This window comes from Anas acuta, chromosome 2, assembly GCF_963932015.1.
Source record: "Anas acuta chromosome 2, bAnaAcu1.1, whole genome shotgun sequence".
NCBI lineage: Eukaryota > Metazoa > Chordata > Aves > Anseriformes > Anatidae > Anas > Anas acuta.
In genome coordinates this window covers 96,855,718-96,874,992 of record NC_088980.1, presented here as the reverse complement: position 1 = coordinate 96,874,992, position 19,275 = coordinate 96,855,718, and the positions used below count along the sequence as shown (strand labels likewise).

General features: G+C 34.9%; 1 protein-coding gene across 8 annotated transcripts in view; it reads left to right on the top strand.

Annotated features, from left to right (window-relative positions):
• The window catches only part of ZNF236 (zinc finger protein 236), a 69,445-nt gene that overhangs the window by 25,164 nt on the left and 25,006 nt on the right, over positions 1-19,275 (top strand). For 7 of the 8 annotated variants that reach the window (XR_011092847.1, XM_068671326.1, XM_068671324.1 and 4 more), the window contains 9 exons: positions 941-1,012; positions 3,929-4,132; positions 5,364-5,592; positions 6,914-7,186; positions 9,164-9,367; positions 12,047-12,191; positions 14,010-14,270; positions 14,507-14,757; positions 15,363-15,464. Coding sequence is in view for 7 of the 8 variants with exons in the window: in XM_068671326.1 (XP_068527427.1) it covers positions 941-1,012; positions 3,929-4,132; positions 5,364-5,592; positions 6,914-7,186; positions 9,164-9,367; positions 12,047-12,191; positions 14,010-14,270; positions 14,507-14,757; positions 15,363-15,464 (1,741 nt within the window). In the remaining variant the exon portion in view is untranslated. The remainder of the gene's footprint in view (positions 1-940; positions 1,013-3,928; positions 4,133-5,363; positions 5,593-6,913; positions 7,187-9,163; positions 9,368-12,046; positions 12,192-14,009; positions 14,271-14,506; positions 14,758-15,362; positions 15,465-19,275) is intronic. The other variant, XM_068671327.1, reaches the window with a different exon arrangement.

Below are 19,275 nucleotides of genomic sequence, written 5' to 3'. Positions count from 1 at the left end.
TCACAAGTTTTATCTTAAAAGCAGAATGGAGAAGGATTCCTTCATAGCCACCTAATGTTTCCTTTCCCTGGTCGGCTGTGTTTTTCTTGCTTTGTTTGGCTTGATTATTTTGCATTTGAATTGCACATTGATATTACAGAAGTGTATTGCCATTATCTTTGTCTCATGCATCCATCTCTGTTTGCATGAAGGCAATGGAAAATAATCTCTGTACAATGATATAAGCAAAACAGAAGAAAAGTAATTTTAAAAACAGATGCCAATAAGCTTAATAAGGAAGAACAAGGATGACTGACGTCTTAATTGTCTGTTAAAAGTATTATCATTTCTATATTTTTCATCTGAAATTGCAGATATGTAATGGTTGATTGCATATTTATTGCTGTAGAAAGATGGTATGTTCTTAGATTAGCACTACCATTCTTACATTAGAATTGACTTCCTTATCCTGATCACAACATGCGGATCTTCTTTAATAACAGAAGATCCTGTATAATACTCTTTCCTGTTTCCTGTATAATACTTTTCCTGTTCTAAAGTTCCCTTTGTCATCCCTTGCTATGGATGTGGGATGAGCAATGATTATGTCCTAAATACATGCATTCCTAAACTTGATGTCAGCTGTATTGCTGCACTACCAAAGAAAGCATTATTTTCTGATACACTGGTACATCTTGTAAACTTGCTTAATCTAGGGCTGTTATGTATTTGCAGCATCAGTGCTTTATAGCTCAGGTATGTTGGTTTCTAAAATTTATGTTTAATACATATAAACTATGGAGCAACACAGGTGATTCTGTGTACATTTGTATCTCTCCCATAGTCTTTTTTTCTCTCTCTAGTCTCAATACTGTGGGAAAATGAACTGTGGTACTTAAGATTTTTTTCTTCTTTTACTTCTTGTACCAAAGCTTAAAATACTGCTTTTATTTCTTTGTAGGACTCTGTCACCCAGCCTTTAACAACATCTCCTGCTAATCTTTTACAACCTGTTGATAATAAATGGAAGAATGTAAGTATAGAACATTTTTTTTTTTTTGGTCAAGAATAAAAAGGGGAGGAACTTTACAGAATTTGGTAAACTTTCTGGTGGAAAAAGATGCAGTTATCCACTGTGATAAGTACATCAGTTAATACATGAAGGCAGACTTATTGGTGATCTCAGGTAGGTATTATGGAGAGAAAAGACTTTGAATAGGGTGCATTATTTTCAAAAGCTTTTCAACAAAGCAAGCTCCAAAGAGGAGCTGATGACCTTTTTGTCAAATTTTGGGCGCCTATTTTCTTAGACTGAATCTGAAGGTTGAAATTAGGCTCCTGTGTCAGCATGTCCCCTTGTGCAGTTCCTTCTACTTGATGCAGAGTGCTGGTTCCTGCCCGCTGGTAGGTGCTAGCTGGGAGCGATGGGTCTCCATTCCCACCTTCTTTGAAGAAGTGTCTGATAGTCTTCCCTAGCAAGTGAGAGAACAGTCTCCAATTCCATCCTTAGCCTCAGGGTCTTCAAAGTAACGTCTTCTCAAATGAAGATGCCTTCTCAAATGAAGATGCCTTCTCAAATGAAGCAGCCTTAGTAGCTGCTGGGTGCCCAGGCCATTTGTGTGCAACTTCGCAAAATCAGCTTTACTGTGTATGTGGGGAATCTAGGAAGTCAAGCAAAGGCAAGCCTGACTTTGTAGTCTAGCAAAGAAAAAACTTGAATTCTTTCCCCTTGCTAAGGTACCTTCTATTTTTAAACTAACAACTATATATTGTAACATGTATGGGAATTTTGAGGAAAAGGAGCATATGGCACTACCCCAAAACTAAAACTTCAGTACAAAGAAGAATCAGCAGCAATTTTGTTACACGCCTTCAAAGTCTCATTCTTTATTGTAAGATGTGCAACCTGGGCACATCTGGGCAATTTGGCCCAGAAAAATGGGCCAAATTCAAAGGACAGGCATCTGCAAGTCTTTTATAACCTTTTCAATCCCTATTATTATGGACATTTGATATGTTAGCAAAAAGTGAAGTTTTCCTTGCCTGCAAAGATCAGTTTGGTCTTTTTATTTTGAGAAGATCACAGTTTTCAGATCACTATTCGTTATCTGTATTGAAAGATACAAAATCACCCATCAAAATTCTTGAACTATATGATGTGTTTTGTTATCAAAGAGATTCAAGGAGCTGCATCTATTTTGCTCATCAGATAAAATATTTAATGATGACTTGATCTTCTGTTTTGCAGAAAAGGGAAAAATCTATAATCTCTGCATTAAAAAGAGAAGGGAAAAAGACTTGTGGGTTGAAACTAGATAAATTCACACTTTGAAATTATGTAGGGAGTTCTAGTGTGGATAATTTACTGTTGGAGCAACTCAATGAAGTTTGTTAGCAATAGAAAGTTACCATAATAAATTACTTGATTTAAAAAAGACTAATTTCTGTACAATTACTTCACTTGAGTAATTGACTCAGAAGTGCAGTCTGTGTTAGTTACACAGCCAGATCAGAAAGCCCGTCATCACAAGGTTCACTATTCGATTCCACACACTCCATATGTGTTCACTATTCACTATTCTACAAATGTGGAATTAGAGTAATGATATAATACTTCATTTTCTGTGCTATTTTTAAAATTAGATATTTAATTATTCTAAGGGAAACCTAGAAAGAGGTCACATACTGAAATGCTTATGGTTTTTTTGTTAAATTAGAATCTGAGAAGTTTTTCCATCTGTCCCACTGGTGAGGTGAAAAAAGATGAACTAATGATAAAAATGACAAAATAGCAAGTGTTATTCTGTTGCTTGTATGCGAGAAAAATGAGAGAAGGGTTTGTTTTATATTGTCTCATGCAAAGATGTTAAGAATACTTCATGAAATTCTCAGAACTCAATTGGAAATTGGAATCAAGCTGATTTTTCTTCATACATTTCTTTGGAACTATTCTCAAATATGGTGACAGTGTCATTTTAACTGTCTTGTGCAATGTGTCAATATAAAGAAAATCTTGGGGAGCTTTCAGATTGAAAGAAATATTACATGCATGAAGGCTAAGATTGTTCTTTGTCAAAAATAATCTAAAGAATATAGTGTTTTGCATATGCGTTTTTGCCTGGAAGTGATTACTTTTGTGGAAGGGAAATATTAAAAGCAAATATCCAGTGTGTTCCAAGAAACAGAATTACAGAGCCAGTCACTATATATGAATACATATTTATTTTTTGCAGTAAAATGATTAAAAGCATTTGTTTCAATAATGGTATATTTCTGCAGTGTGTTTCAAGAAAGAAAAGTTCATAAACAAAAGAGAACTGAATGCCTTTGTGATTCTAAAAAGAAATATTGAGTTTTATAATCTTTGTTACTAAGGTGTCATAAGGATGCAATTATCAAATCAGAACTGAAAAATGATTTTTAGTATAAAGATTTTTTTGGGTATTTGAACACAGCTCTGTATATTTAAACTTTCAGAGTATAAATAGTTTCTTTTAAAGCTCAGAGAGTTAGAAGTTTGAAAGTTGGAGGCAAACAAGTTAGATTGTTCTGAAGGGTTTCAGTGTAACAACACTTTAATACAAAAATCTCAGCTAGTAGAAGTTTTCTTTTCTAAAGGACTTGTTTTTAGTTAAACATGAATTATAAAAAGACAACCATATCAGTGTCATGTATCTGTTTTGTACTTTTCATGTGGCCTCTCAATGTGGAATTCAGTAACGGATCCCTGTGTTTTGTAAACTGGTTGAAGGTTCAGTAGTTGCTACAAACTTAATTCAAACTTTAAGCTTACAGTTATGCATCTTGGGAAAAACTCCAAAAAGAAAAGGCAGTCTGATAAAAGTCCTTGTAGTGGACAGTTAAGAGACATTTCAGATAAGGGAGGTTAAGAGGGAAGTTCATATATACATTTTATCTTCCTTTACAAATATACTGCTGTATATTTCAGGCCACACATTTCCGGTCTCCGCTTCTTCAGCAGACAGAAAACCAGGTGTCTTCAGCTACTGCTAATCAGGGACAACAGGCTGTAACCGATGTCATCCAACAGCTCCTTGAGTTATCAGAACCAGGTCCTGTAGAAAATAACCAGCCTCAACAACCTGGCCAGCAGCTCAGCATTGCCGTGGGGATCAATAGAGATATTTTGCAGGTAAGAGCTGTGTGTGATAACATCTTTACATTTCAATGGTTTTTCTAGCTGCTTTCATTTTAGTGAAATTTTGTTTCAGTATTTTCAAAGACAGTACTCCTCCTGTATTTTGAAATGATTTATCAGTCAAGAGAGAATTGTAAAGATCTAATGAAAAGGAATGGAATGTGCCAGGATTATGTATATATAAAAATAATATTATATTATATTACATAACATGCCAGGCTTTATATAATATTTGATTACATGGCCTAGAGAAAAGCTGTAAGTGTACACACCTATTCATGGATATTTTACCCTTTGACTTTTTTTTGTCTGTTGCCTAGAAGCAGCTTTTGAAACATCCTTAAGTTATGATTCTTAAAGTGTGACCATATTTAAGAGGGATAATATTTTTATCTGATTAAAAAAATGAGAATGTCTCTGGGCCTTTATCTTGTTCTAATTAACACAGGGTATTTGATTTTTTTTCTGATCTATGCAAATTCCTTTCTGTGTTGTGTTTTGTCTAATCCATTATTCTGTCCTTGGTCTTGGCAATAGGAAATGTTGTGTAGTATGGAAGAGTTCTGTGCAGGTTCACCATGTTACCTGTGCTGAGTTCCCTAATGTCTGGAAGGTTGTGTGTAGTTGCAGCAAATTACAATACAAAATATATAGTCTTGATAGCTATTAATAAAAACAAGGTTTGAAGTATGAGCATGTAGTACCCTCAACATACAGTGCAAAAAAAAAAAAAAGTTTTCTTTCTAGTGATCAAATATCTGCAGTCTTACTGTGTTTGAGGTCTTTGATCCAGAATCTTCTCATACACGATAGTATCCATGAAAGTGCTTCCATTTTGGTCCCTTCAGGTGTACGTGAAATGGGTGCATTGCTTATGCCTCAGTCTGAGGGTTATCAATGATATGTTAACAGAGGCTTTTGAGCTTTTCCAAGGCTTTCTTTGATGTAGCATTCTTTCTTTTTGATGATATCTTCTATGGCCTCTCCCAAAGCTTGTGGGCTTCAAATTGACCATTTATGGGAAACTATTCTCTTATGTAGTGTAGGTGTAAGACATAATTGTATATTTCTGGGAAATGTTAGATTCTATAGAGACAACTGGCACTTTTCTGAAAGGTAAGCCCTTTAATTATATTTATATTACATCTTCTAAATGGCAGTCTGAGGAAAGTTGGTGCAGCTGGGAATGCTTCTTTCCTAGTCTAAAAGTTTTATTCTCTTCTAGCAAGCTTTAGAGAACAGTGGGTTGTCTTCAATTCCTGTCTCTGCACATTCTACTGACTGCAGCCAAGCGAAGACTCCTGGGACCCAGGATCAGAGCCCAGATGTCCAGACTCTCTCAAATCATCAGACTGACTCTAATAATGCAGAACAAGATAAGGAGCAAGAGAGTACAGATAAACTGGATAAAAAAGAAAAAAAGGTTATTAAGAAAAAATCGCCATTTTTACCTGGTAATGTTGCCACTGTTTGCTACTTCTTGTGCTGTAGAGACTACAGTATTCTGGGGGGTGTTAATGACTTTGTAAAGGAATTTCCCAAAACCTTGCAGATCAGTTACAGGCTTAATTGACTTTTACATAAAATACAGTATTTGTATAAGCTATGATCAATGTAACTTATAATTTTTGTACTAAAAACCTTACCGAGTAGCAATAACTGAAGTTATACGCTATTCTGGACATTATTCTATACACTATTCAATGTTCTGGATTTAGATCAGTGGAGTTTTTGGAAAAGGACAGAAAATAGAGATCTTCCCTGTTTCTCCCATCCTTCTTCTTTGAGGAAGATTGGGGTTTCGTGGTGTGTCCCAGAGCAGAGGGTTCTTGCAAGCTCTCCTTTTCCTCTTTTGGAAATGAGGCCTCACAGGGACACAAGTACGATGTTGTTGCCTCATACAGATCATTACTGATGTTGCATGTTTAAGTCCTGAAACTAATGATTGAGCTGTAAATTTGTGTTCACAACTGTACAGGCTCTGCTGGACTGATGTGAAATTCTGGAGTATCTGTGGAACAGCTCTGCCTTTATATTGTTGGTCCAAATGCAGCCCATATTATTTGTAAACACACATGTAATTTTCCTTTCAGTTGTTCACTTATGTTGCAGTTGTACCTGTATCATAAATTGAGCTAGAAACAGAGATAAATGAAGAACAGCGTACCTTGAGCCCAAAAGGGTCCTTAGATGAGAACAGTTAGGGATTCATAGCTTTCTTGAATATGGATAAGAGAGTGCCATATAAAGTACCCCCTCCAGTGAGGTACTTAAGTCTGTAGTACTTAAAATAATTTGTAGGTGTGGTTATGGTTGAGGAGTTTTATTTACTGTTAAACAACTGTTTGTGTTAGATGTGGTATTTATTACAAGTTAACTGGTATATTATACTGCATTATACCTACTATTATACTACATTATTACCTACTATACTGCATTATACCTACTATTTGAAGTGGCATTCAAGCTGCATTGTTTCTTGTTACTCTGAAATCAGACACTTGTTAGCTTCGTTTTGTCTCTCCTTTCTTCCTTTTCAGTAGCATAAAAATATTTGAATTTCAACAGGATTTTGTTTGTCATTCCAGCCCGTCACTACTTTTGTGAACTAGAATGCATCTAATTGAGAAGTTAATTGTCTACAGTGTGTGTTGTAGTGGCATCTACAAAATGTGTTCTTTTTGATTACTTAGTATAATGGTGTCAGTATAGTGGAACTTAGAAAACAAAACTGTTAAAATACTTCAAACAAATTGTTTTTGTTTCTTATTTCAGGTTCTATACGTGAAGAAAATGGAATAAGGTGGCATGTTTGTCCATACTGCTCTAAAGAATTTAAAAAGCCAAGTGATTTAGTGCGCCACATTCGCATTCATACCCATGAGAAACCGTTCAAGTGTCCCCAGTGCTTCCGCGCATTTGCCGTTAAGAGTACTCTCACAGCACACATAAAAACACATACTGGCATTAAAGCTTTCAAGTGCCAATTTTGTATGAAATGCTTTTCCACCTCAGGGAGTTTAAAAGTTCACATTCGTCTACATACAGGTAAGGTCTCAAAACTGCTGGTGTGTTTTTGATAATGTGAGTGAGGCTTCAAACACATACATATAATGTGAAGTGCTTAATTATAGAGGTGTCTATCATGCTATTTATATCTACCATAGAATAAATCACTTTCACCGTATTAAATGATGAACTTAAAAATTTGTCATAGCTCTCTAGTGTTTCATGGCTTTGAAACTTTGGGCTTATAGAAAAGCTGTGGGCATTTAGTTTTCTGATAGTGATTCAGCTGTTTTTCCCATTTAATATCAATTTATGAACATATTTGATTATGTTTTCTAGAGAATCATACACTTAGACTTTGAATTCTAATTTTACTTATTCACAGTTACCTTATATACTCTGTATCTTTTATTTTCCCTTCTTCATGCTCTTCAATAATTTCATTGTATCTCTCAGGATTATTTGTTTACTTCCGATTTTATCTTGTGCAGTAAGGTGTTGCATGGTGTTTTCACCAGCTTACCTGTTTTAAATATCTTGTGTTGCATACCCTAAAACCCTTCTCATTTGGTCTTTATTGTTTACATAATACATGATAGCTTCAAAACCTGTGGCTCAGCTTCTATCTTCTGCATAGATTAAAATGAATTTTCCACTCTTGATGGACTATGTTGTCATTTTCCACTTTTTCATACTTTGTACTGGTAAATAAGCTTTCAGTCAGATACTCATAAACATGAAACTCTTTCACTTCTGTTTATATATTTTAATTCTGCAAGATACGGTTTCTTACTGATTTCTGCAAAAATGTTTGTAGCGAAGTTCTTTTCCTGTATTATTTATTGGCTACGTGCATTTGATGTTCAGTGTTCCATGGTCTAACACCTTTAGTCCATTGAAATGTCAGCGTTGTATTCATCTGCAGAAATCTGACCTATTCAAAGTTGGCTTAAAAACTAGGTAATTCCATGTTCATGGAACTCCAGCGTATTACTCCTATCAGAGATAGACATTTGCTTCTTTTGCTGCCTGTCAGGTTAGAGCTTGCAGGGTTAAGTTAGATCTAGCCCTCTGTGCCATCTCTGATGCAGACCTGGTGAAGAGGAGAAGCTACAGTAATGCTTCTTAGCAGTGTACAACTAGTTTTCACTACACTTTTGGGGCTGAGGGTTTTATGAAGCAGGCCACACCTTTATGTTAAGCAACACAGTCAATTTTTGTCTCAGAAACTTAAGTAATAAGTTTTGAATTTGTGTGAACTTCCTGCCATATAGACAATTAGGAATTCAAATGTTGAACTATATGTTAAGTAACTTCTACTGTGTTCAATATTCTGCCCACTAGTTTCATCTGGTGTTTCTTAGTTACTGTATTGTGAAGAGCAGCAGTTCATTCTTAATTCTTTCACATATTTTCCACTGGTTTTCCACCTAGTCATGTTTTCTAGCCCTGTAAGTATGAGATTTTCCTTTGAACAAAAGCTGAATGTTCATCAGCTTTGCCTGTCGCTGTGACAGTTACTAAGTTCTGTATGCGTTCCAAGCCTCCAGAACTAAATATTACTGTTCAAAATATTACTGGATTTTTCAGTGAAAAAGTCGTCCTTTTAATAATTCCCACTGGCACACTTATTTGGCTGTCATCAAACACTGTTGACATTTCAGAGACAGAGTCAGAATTTCTTGAAACTGTTACAATGTTCATCTTTTTCATACTATTAGGTATCATTTGTCTGAATGTTCACTGGTTCTTTTTTTTCCTCATATTTCTCTGACCTGGTATCTGTAATTTTTTGATAGCTTCTGGCACCTTTTGAAAATTGCTGTCTTTTTCCTGTTATAACCAGTTAGTAATTTGGCAATTTTATATTTACTGTTGGTTGGATTTTATTGATCTTCTCGGAGAACACTTGGACAGAAAACAAAACAGAAAATGCATAAAGAACCTGTATACCAAAACAGTGTTTCTGAGGAAGTAGAGATAAAATCAGAAACTAATTTTTTTAATATTTTGCAGGTGTTAGGCCTTTCGCTTGTCCTCACTGTGACAAAAAATTTAGAACATCAGGCCACCGGAAAACTCATATAGCTTCACATTTTAAACACACGGAACTAAGAAAGCTGCGACATCAACGTAAGCCTGCAAAAGTTCGAGTAGGAAAAACGAGTGTACCTGTACCAGACATCCCTTTGCAAGAGCCCATACTCATCACTGATTTAGGTAAAGAGTGAGTAAATCTGTGGTTGCCTGTAAACATGAAATTAGGATTTCACTGGAAAACAAAGGTGACAGTTTAATCAAGCAAACACAATTAGACCTTACTCAGAAAGATGTACTTCTGAGATTAGTCATCAGATAAACTAATAAACTATGGAAAAGCACTTTATTTCATAGTTTGCTTGAAACTCTTTTGTGCTTTCTGAATTAATAAGAAGTCTTTTATTTATGGAGAAGTTGTATAAGTCTTAGAAATAAGTGTATGCAGTTTTACCTTATGTTATTTGGACTTTAGTTTAACTACTGTTAGACATTTGATATAGAAAAGGTGGCATACAGTCTTAGATTTTTCTTGAGTTGATCATGTTTATTCTAATTACATACGTTAAATAAGCCAGTGTTACATAATTTTAGTGCATTTGGTGTAACTGTGACCTCAGCTAAATTAGTGATAATATTTCAATAAAGGGCAGATTAGTTTTTGAACATACTATAGATAATTCATATAGTTATTTTAATTCTGTTGTAAAACAATTATTACATCATGTAAAACCACTTTTTGGAACAAGGTAAGTTGTCTCACAGCTCAGTCAAGATATGTTGTCCATTAGAGGTCAATGTAGTGGGCAAGTTATTTGCTCTCCATTGTTGTTTGATTCAACAGTCTGCTAACCCCTGCCTTGTCTATTGTATAGTCAGCATTATATAGTAGAAAATTGGTAATATATTTATCCTAAAATCTTTAAAAATCCACTTGTTTTCATTGCTTCCAAGAATTATTGTATGCAAGAGTAACTGTTTATTTGGTGTCTGATATAAGACAAATTTTCAAAGAGTAGCAGCAAAGCTTAATCTGACAGCTTCAGATAATCAGATTCTACAACCTCTCTTTCTTGAGTGAACCCAGGAACAGGTACAGTCATTTCAATTGATTTTAAAGAAAAAACACTACAATGAAATTGCAATCTCTGCAGTGAAATTGCAATAGGCAGGGAGATGGACGTAGTATTAACAAAATTAATATAGTAATTTTAACAAAAACAAAACAAAAAAAAACAAACTAGAAAAGCCCCGAGCAGAGCAGGCTGAGGGGAGGCCTCATGGCGGCCTGCAGCTCCCTCACGAGGGGAGCGGAGGGGCAGGCGCTGAGCTCTGCTCTCTGGGGACAGCGACAGGACCTGAGGGAACGGCATGGAGCTGGGACAGGGGAGGGTCAGGCTGGGGGTTAGGGAAAGGGTCTGCACCCAGAGGGTGGGCGGGCACTGGGACAGGCTCCCCAGGGACGTGGTCATGGCACTGAGCCTGTTGGAGTTCAAGAAGTGTTTGGACAACATGGTGTGACTTTTAGGTAGTCCTGTGTTGCCGAGAGTTGGACTCAGGGATCTCATGGGTCCCATCCAACTCAGGATATAGTATGATTCTCATTACTGTTGCAAAAGAATGTCAGAATAATTTTTCTGGGAGAAGATAATCTTCCTAGACTGAGTTAGCTGGGGAATGTAAAGGAAATTTTGGTTCACTTATACACATATAGAAATATATATATATAACATATATATACGTACACTTATTTTAGTCACAGGCTGATAAACCCAATCTCTTTCTGATGTTGCTGCAACCTCTCATCAAAAAGTAGAAAGTTTTCCTTTCTTTATCTTCTACGCTTTTCAAATATATTTGGAAGTCAGCAGAAACCCATTGGACTTTCCTTTCTGAATATGAAATACAGGGTTAGACTAAACAGTTTGAAGAAGAAGGAAAAATAGCATGTGGAGCTTTTTTGGTGATTTAGTATCATAAAGGTATCTTTTTCTGCTATATTGAAACTGTCATTCATCAGTCTTTCACACTAGTGTTGTGATGAGTACTTTTCCATTCAGGTGTATCAATGACTGAGGGTGTTAACTTGAGATCTCTGCTACTGTTGCCATTCTGTTACACTGTTTGGAATGATGGTCTTAGGTTGATTGCTTCTGACAGATACTCTTCTATTAGCACTTGGATGTTTAGTAGCAGAAACTCTTACGTGATTTTCCAGAACTACCCTTAACTGGCTTCAGGGTACAGTGTGTAAAGAGTCTTTATTTAAATAAGCCAACTCTGATTCTGTTTTCCCCCAATAAATATTTGGAGTTACCCAGAAAATTAGCAAGCATGCTGATTAGGCAGAGCAGATCAAATACAATATTTTAAAGTAGATTTTATATCATTTAAAGGTGCTATACATTATGCAAACTAATTTTCATACAGGGTAAGTGTTAAATATGTCATGTTTTAACATATATGTGGGTACACAAAATGTTATGTGGATAAGATGGAAGTAGGAAGAACAATGCATCTGATTGGCAGTGAATTTGTAACAGTTGACTTTCTTTAAAATTGATTTTTATTTTTGATATATGTGAGGCTTAATGTAATGAGGTTGACCTATGGATTAAAAAAATCAACTATGTATGTATGCATACATAGTATGCATGATACAGTGTGTATAATGTGAAGTAGATGAATATTTAATCTCAAGTAGGTGCTGAAAATGTGTTAATTTTCTTACATTCTTTCATACCAAAAGCTTAGTCGTAAGTTTTTTTTTTTTTTTTTTTTTTTCAAATACTAGCTTTCCAGATTACTGCAACTTTGGAGTATCTTTATCAATCATTTTTTCCTTTGTGTTTTTATATGCAGGTCTTATCCAGCCAATCCCAAGGAATAGCCAGTTCTTCCAAAATTATTTTAACAACAATTTTGTGAATGATGCAGAAAGACCCTATAAGTGTTTTTATTGCTATCGAGCCTATAAAAAATCTTGTCATCTTAAACAACATATCAGGTAAAATAAATATGAAGGAGAAAGGAAATATACACAATAACAAATCTTATGGAAAAGTATGAAGTGAACATATTGGTCACCGAAAAGGCTTCTTTTCAATGTTTTAATTGTCTATAAGTAGTGAACCAGTGATAACTGATTTTTCTGGTAATGTTGAAGGAGATTTTGGACTAATCTGTGCCTGTGCCCAGTTCTAGCAGTATGCACGGTTGTGTTTACTGTGCAGTTCATTAGCAGTAGAATTCTTTTTTTTTTTTTTTCCGAAATGGTATATAGAAAATTGCAAGCATTGCATGTAATTTCTTCAATAATTTTGTAAATGCATACTCCAAATCATCTGCTTTCTATGTAGCTGCTGTTATTTGAGAAGGAAGTCAGCCTTGTGTTGTTATCTAGTTTCTAAGTACTGAATCTAAAAATTTAGGCTTACAATGTAATCAAGTAAACATTCTTGGGATCTCTTAGTTCCTTCAGGTTCTGTTCAAGTTCCAGAGTGTGGGTATTTGTTAAAACCCTAAAGCCATGGAGTTATAGAAAAAAATGAGGTGTGAGGCATGCCAGTGGAGGTAACTAGTATAACCTTCTTTTTGAAAGAAGAGCTAGCTTCAAAGTTAAATCAGGTTGCTCCAAGACTTGACAATGTTTCGTGGGCCAAATAATTGAAAGAGAAAACATGGGGGGGAAGGGGGTCATGATTACTATGACCTAAGTAAGGATTCCCTGCAAGCAGGCGGTGATCTGCTTACACCTGCAATGTGAGCTTTACATGGCTTTCATACTTTCTCTAATTCAAATTTAGATATGTAGATCTATCTATCATACTCTTCTTTACTGTGGCATCTAGTGTGGTGGTCATAAACTTCTAAGAATACTATAATCATAAAGCATCCCTAACTTCATCCAGTTCCATCTGGTTATTTTATTAAATCCTGGTTCTTTTATCTTCCATTTGCTAGCGTTCACACTGTTCTTCTAGCTCTCACTGCTCTGAAAATACAGTTGTAACCTTAAAAATTTTCATTTCACTCTGCTCCATTTCCTAACTTGTCATTCAGTCTGTATTACATCTTAGTGGAGTCCTAAAGGGAAACTCCTAACATCTCTGGAAGGAAGGATTTGTTGAGCAGGATTTAGCGTTAGTATAGGTGAGAGTGTTTCCCCACTTCTGAATACCGTTTTCACATAGCACTCTGAAGTACTAGTTATACTGTGCTTTGTTCAGGGAGTATTCAGGATGGACATAGTTCTGTTCTCAAAAGTTAACTTCTAGAAAATTGGCTGCAGATTTTAGTTACTTAAAATTTAGTTGTTAGTGAATCATAAAAGATGTATTAGAGACAAAAAAAAAAAAAAAAAGAGCCTTCTTTATTGCTGAAATTCAGTCAAAGGTATCCAAGCTTTTCATTAAGAGATTGCCAGAATAACAGTTAATATGTGCAGGACAATATATTTTCCTCTGAATTTCTGGGGACATTGTTTTAGCTAGAATGAGCAAACTGCACGTGAATGATATTATCTTAGTCTGAAGAGCATATTCAGTTCAACCTGAATAGCTTAATTCAGGCAAAGTCTGACCAGAAAAGGTGGCTGGAATGCAGAACATGGTGAGAACTGTGAAGACAATATCACTTCTGGCCCTGCCAATGATGACATGCAGGACACGTATCATTTATTGAAGCTATAATATCTAAATTTTGTTAACTTAGGCCTTTTCCATCCATCCAGTTGCTTTCGTTTTCTTTATTTTACTCTTTTGAAAATTTGTTATCTTACTACCTTTTGGAATCAAACGTAAGTCTTCTCCTTTCTCTTAAAAAGGTCACATACGGGTGAAAAGCCATTTAAGTGCTCTCAGTGTGGAAGAGGTTTTGTGTCAGCGGGAGTTCTGAAAGCACATATTAGAACACACACTGGATTGAAAGCTTTTAAGTGTCTTATATGCAACGGGGCCTTCACTACTGGTGGTAGCCTCAGGCGACATATGGGAATCCATAATGACCTTCGACCATATATGTGTCCATATTGTCAAAAAACATTCAAAACATCACTAAACTGTAAAAAACACATGAAGACTCATAGGTATGTTTACAACTTCTATACAAATCCTTCAACGTATTTCGGTAGTCCTTTCTTAAAGATACTTCAAAAGGCAGCTTTGCTCAGTAATAAATGCTAATAATTGAATAAGGGTATTTGTTCCTGGGTAGCAAATACCTAGCTTGCTCTGTAGGTGTAGTAAATTTTGCTGTACAATAAAAATAATCTGACAGTGTCTGTCTAAAGCCACAAAAAGACTTTCTTACCTTTGTTTGCAGGTACGAACTTGCACAGCAACTTCAGCAGCATCAGCAGTCTGCTTCAATAGATGACTCTACAGTAGATCAGCAGAGTATTCATGTTTCTACACAGATGCAAGTGGAAATTGAAAGCGATGAGCTTCAGCAGTCAGAAGCTGTTGCAACAGATCAGCAGGCTATTTTAGAGTTAGACCAGCAGCCAGTAGTAGGCACAGAAGAAACAGCACTAGAACAACAATTAGCTGACCAGCCTTTAGAGCAAGATGAGGGTGAGTATTTGAAACATGATGAGGTTTATAACGAGGTCCGTTTCTTCCAATGTTCAAATGATTTTGGTTTCAAGACAATGCAAGTATAAAACTAGAAAAATACATGGAGTAAAAAGCTCACCACTTAGCATATTATGCAATTTTATTCATTAGCTTTTAGGCGTACTTTTAAAAATATAAGACTATGTATTAAACTTTACACATTTATTTGTATCACAAATGAAACTGTGAAATATATTGAAAATAACATGGCCAAAAACTTTTTCATCTCTATTTTTATTCAAAAGCACTGCTGTATAGTCTGCTTAGGAAGTAATACCTGTGATTTGAGGTTGGAAAATAACAAGATGTTTTGTCAATTTATTCTGTTAGTGATGATAGAATACAGTATTTTCCTTAATTTTTTTTGCTTTTTTAACACAGTAAGTACAAGAGCCTACAATAAGCAAAGATTTAAATACCTATTTAGCTAATAATTTTTTGTTTATTTTTTAAATTTAGGAAAAATTCAAATGACTGAAATATAAGATTTTTGGAGTAACTGAATTATCCAATTAATTCCATCTTTTTTTGATACATATACTTTTTCATCTCCCCCATTTCAGATAGATTTGTGACATCCCAGCATACTTTACAAGAAAACATCGCTCAATTTGAGCAACAAGCTATAACACAGCAGTCGTTTGATCAACAGGGCTTATCACAAGGTTAGTAATAAATAAAGCTTTTATAAAGGTTTTGAAGGTGATCTTTATAAATTTGGTTTTTCAGTGTAGCTATCAAAAAACATTTTAAAATTGAGCATCCACAATCAACATAACTGCAAGGCAAATAACTTACAAAAGCATTTTCTTAAATTACAATTTAGAAACTGTATTTGGTAGAATATATAGAATACTTGAATGTAATTAGGTTTTGCTTTTATGAGCTGATGATTAGCTATTACCGTATGGGGCTTGCAGTCAGGCATTTTATGTTCTTTCCTTACTCGTGTTGGTAATCAGTGTGATAGTAGGCAGTGCACACAACTTGCTCATCTAACTGTACCTGCTACTAATTTGAGATGATCAGAAACATGGTCTATGATTTGATTGAGTAGCTGTTGAGGTTTGTGATATATTATCATGTAAAAATCATTTTCATTTAATGACAGTGATTTTCTTTATATTTTATAAATCTACATATGTAACAAGTTAAAAGTTCATAAACACCTGGAAGCTTTTTTTTTATTCTAGCTTTAAAATACTCAAGTGTAAGAGATGCTTTTGTAGCCTGCAGAGAATGAAGAAGTTAGTTTTCCTTTGCTTTTCACTGGTGTCTTTCTTGAGTTGTTGCTTGATACAATGTTACTAGTTCTTGTTTGGTTGGGTTTGGGTGTACATTGAATTTTTTTTTTGTTTTGGTTGGTCTCTTCCTCCTTGTTCCTGACTCTAGCAAAGAACTTTAGCTGGTGATCAGCAATTGGTATTCCATCTGATTAAACTTCTATATTCTTAATTTCATTCCCTGATTAATTGTAGAGTGCTTTTTGTAAAAATGCTATCAACTGTTAAATTGCATGACAGTGTGAAGAAGTAGTGTAATTTCTTGCCAATTTTAATTTTCTAGGCTGTTCTGCTTTGTATGTCACTGGGAAAAGAAATTAGTCTCCACCTTTATTAAGTAAAACTGAACCAGGTCCTATAGTAACCCTGTAGATTACTTTCATTAGTTACCTCTTAAAGTTTTCCAAGTGAACAAAAAAAGACTGCAGAATAAAAACACAACCTTTTCGCCATCAGTGTTATTTTCAGTGTGATGATGTTTTTTTGTTTGGATTTTTATAGCTCATTTGAACTTAAAAATCCAATATGAAGGCCTTGTTTTGTTACTTTTTATTTAGACTTCAATTTCTAGTATGTTATTTTCTCCATTAAGTGAATGTTAAAAAACGAGAGCTTTTTTCAGGAGAGGGGAAAAAAGGACACTTCTAGATCCTACAAAACAATTCTTTGACCAGAAATCTAGGCTGATCATCAGTACATTATGAAACTGGTACAGGAGAATCAAAACATTTGTGGTTTTATTTAAGGCTCTTTTGTATAAGATGTCTCCTATTCTACTTGGAATCTCATCCACAGATTCCCTACTCTTTGAAGTTTCCTTGAAGATCCTGGAGCCCTACAAAATTTTTGAATTTCAGGTAGGTAAGCAGTTGCGCGGATGCATGCGTTAAATTGGTCGACCCTCTCCCTATGTCTGCATCTGTGCTTCATGCTCCTAATTTCTTTTTCCTATCAGCTAGGCAGAGCATTCAAGCTCAAGACATGGTGTCTTTTTTTTTCCTTGATATTTGTAGGCTGTATTCTTAAAATATTTTGGGTCATTGTTTATTAACAGAACATCAAAGTTTTTAGAAAACCTTCAGTAAATTTTTTTTTAGAAGGGAAATCTTTGCATTTCATCCAAATGAGGCTGATTCTATGTCTGCACAGACCTGTTAGAACTTGTTGTTTTTTTTTTTTTTCCTTTCAGGTTTGTTTGTAATACTTGTCAGTAGTATAAGTATTACTTACAAGTACAAACAGAAATTCTGGTTTGTTCAGATTTTCTTCTTGATATGTTCAGACTTGGTAAGAAGTGTGTATCTTTTGAGGGCACTTCTGCGTCATAATCTGGTATTCATTTTAGCTAGTTTTGAAGATCGTAAAAGCACTTCAGTGTCCTTTGTAATTTTACATATTCAGGCATCTGCATTTGAAGACTTTTTAGTGAGGTCAGAACAACTAAATGGATCCTTTATCAGAACGTGTCCTTAGGTTGTTGAACATCATCTGTCACCAAACGTGTTTTCGTATAGATTGTCATCCTTTCTTCCTGTAAAATATCCCTATAAGCATGGTTGAATGTCACTAATTCAATTAGTGGAGATGGGGAAAGTGTTTTTGAAATACTACAAGAATTCCAAATACTATTACTCTGTTGCCTATGTGAATATACCCTTGCCACCGGACTGCTGTTTTGCTTTCTTAAGAATTTGATTTGCAATCCTAAGGCTTGAAATTCCTATTCTTTCAGTTACTACTTACACATTGATTGTAACGAATATGGTTCAGGTGGTTCCAAAAGTTGCCTAGGAAACAAACTTCTGGAACATCTGATTGCTAGTCGTGGATCTCTGCAGTGATAAACACATGCATGTAGATGCATTTGTAATTTAGAGTTTGAATGACCTGTCAGTTTGGAAAAGAAAGACATGAAGTTGTTATTACAAACTAAGATACTGTATTTTCTATGAGCTATTACACGGTAGGTTTCTGATTCTCATGTCAAGCCGTGTGTCTTCAGTAGTAAACTGATTTCCAGCATATTCTATTTTGTTCAGTAATTTTTATCAATGTAGAAGAGAATAGGTTGGGTGATTTTATAAAGCCTAGAGAAAATGAACATTGCAAATGAATACTTGTACTGAACATAAAACTGATCCAAATTCAGAAAATTTTGTAGTTAAGAGACTCTCTTTTGTAATAAAGACCTTTAAGTCGTCTTGTGTTCTTTGCTTGGCAAAAGAAAGTTAAGCAGAAGTTTCTGGGAAATGATAGTGATGGAAAGCAAGAACTGAAATTCAAGGCTATGAATTTTGTCTCTTATTTAGACATAGCCTATCTCATTTACTTATTTTTGCGGGTAATGTTCTGTGAAAATATTATGGTAGTGGCAAATGTCTTTAACGTACTAGGAGTTGTCAGATCTTTCTAAAATATTGAGTGGAAATTGACCTTTGACCTAGGTGTTGAGCAACACAGTGATGCATCACTTACATTCTTTTTATAGCTTATTGCTATATTTATTCTAGAACTACTTTCAGAAGTAGTATTTCTTTCTTCATTTTGTCCTAAAATACATCTAAACTCAGAACTTTTCTTCCTGAGCGCTCTGTTCCAGAATTCTTTCTGCAAAACTTATCAGCATGTCTATAATTGCTTTTATTAAAACATTAAAATGAACCAGGTAATGATATAGTAGCTTCTTTTTTTGCTTTTTTTTCCCCCTCTTGTTTCTCTAAGAAATGTTTTTAACATTTGATAGTTATGTCCATTTTTGTATGTAGGGTGTGGAAGTGGCATCACTTTAGTTTCTTGGTTTCTTGAAGCTTATTTTTGTGCGTGTTCTCATCATATATAATGGGAATACCATTTTTCCATAACAGAGCTTTTAAAATATATTTCAAAACAGCAATTAGTATCCCTTTAAAGACCATAAAGCTTCGAGTGGCTGTTTTTCAGGCTACCTTTTTTTTGTCATTTAATTAAGAGTAATTCAGGTGCAAGGTTCAGCTTGTTGAATCCTTTTTTCTGGTATTCTTGGTAGTTCTAGGAGAAAATCTAAGACAAGTTGTGGCATTAGGTTTTATGCTGAATTACCACCTGACTAATAATGTTCTCGAGTTGTTTACATTTGTGACTTTTCATTCTATGATGTAAGTGGTAGCACATATCTAGGATTTTCTTTCTATATTGATAATACTATTCTTATGCT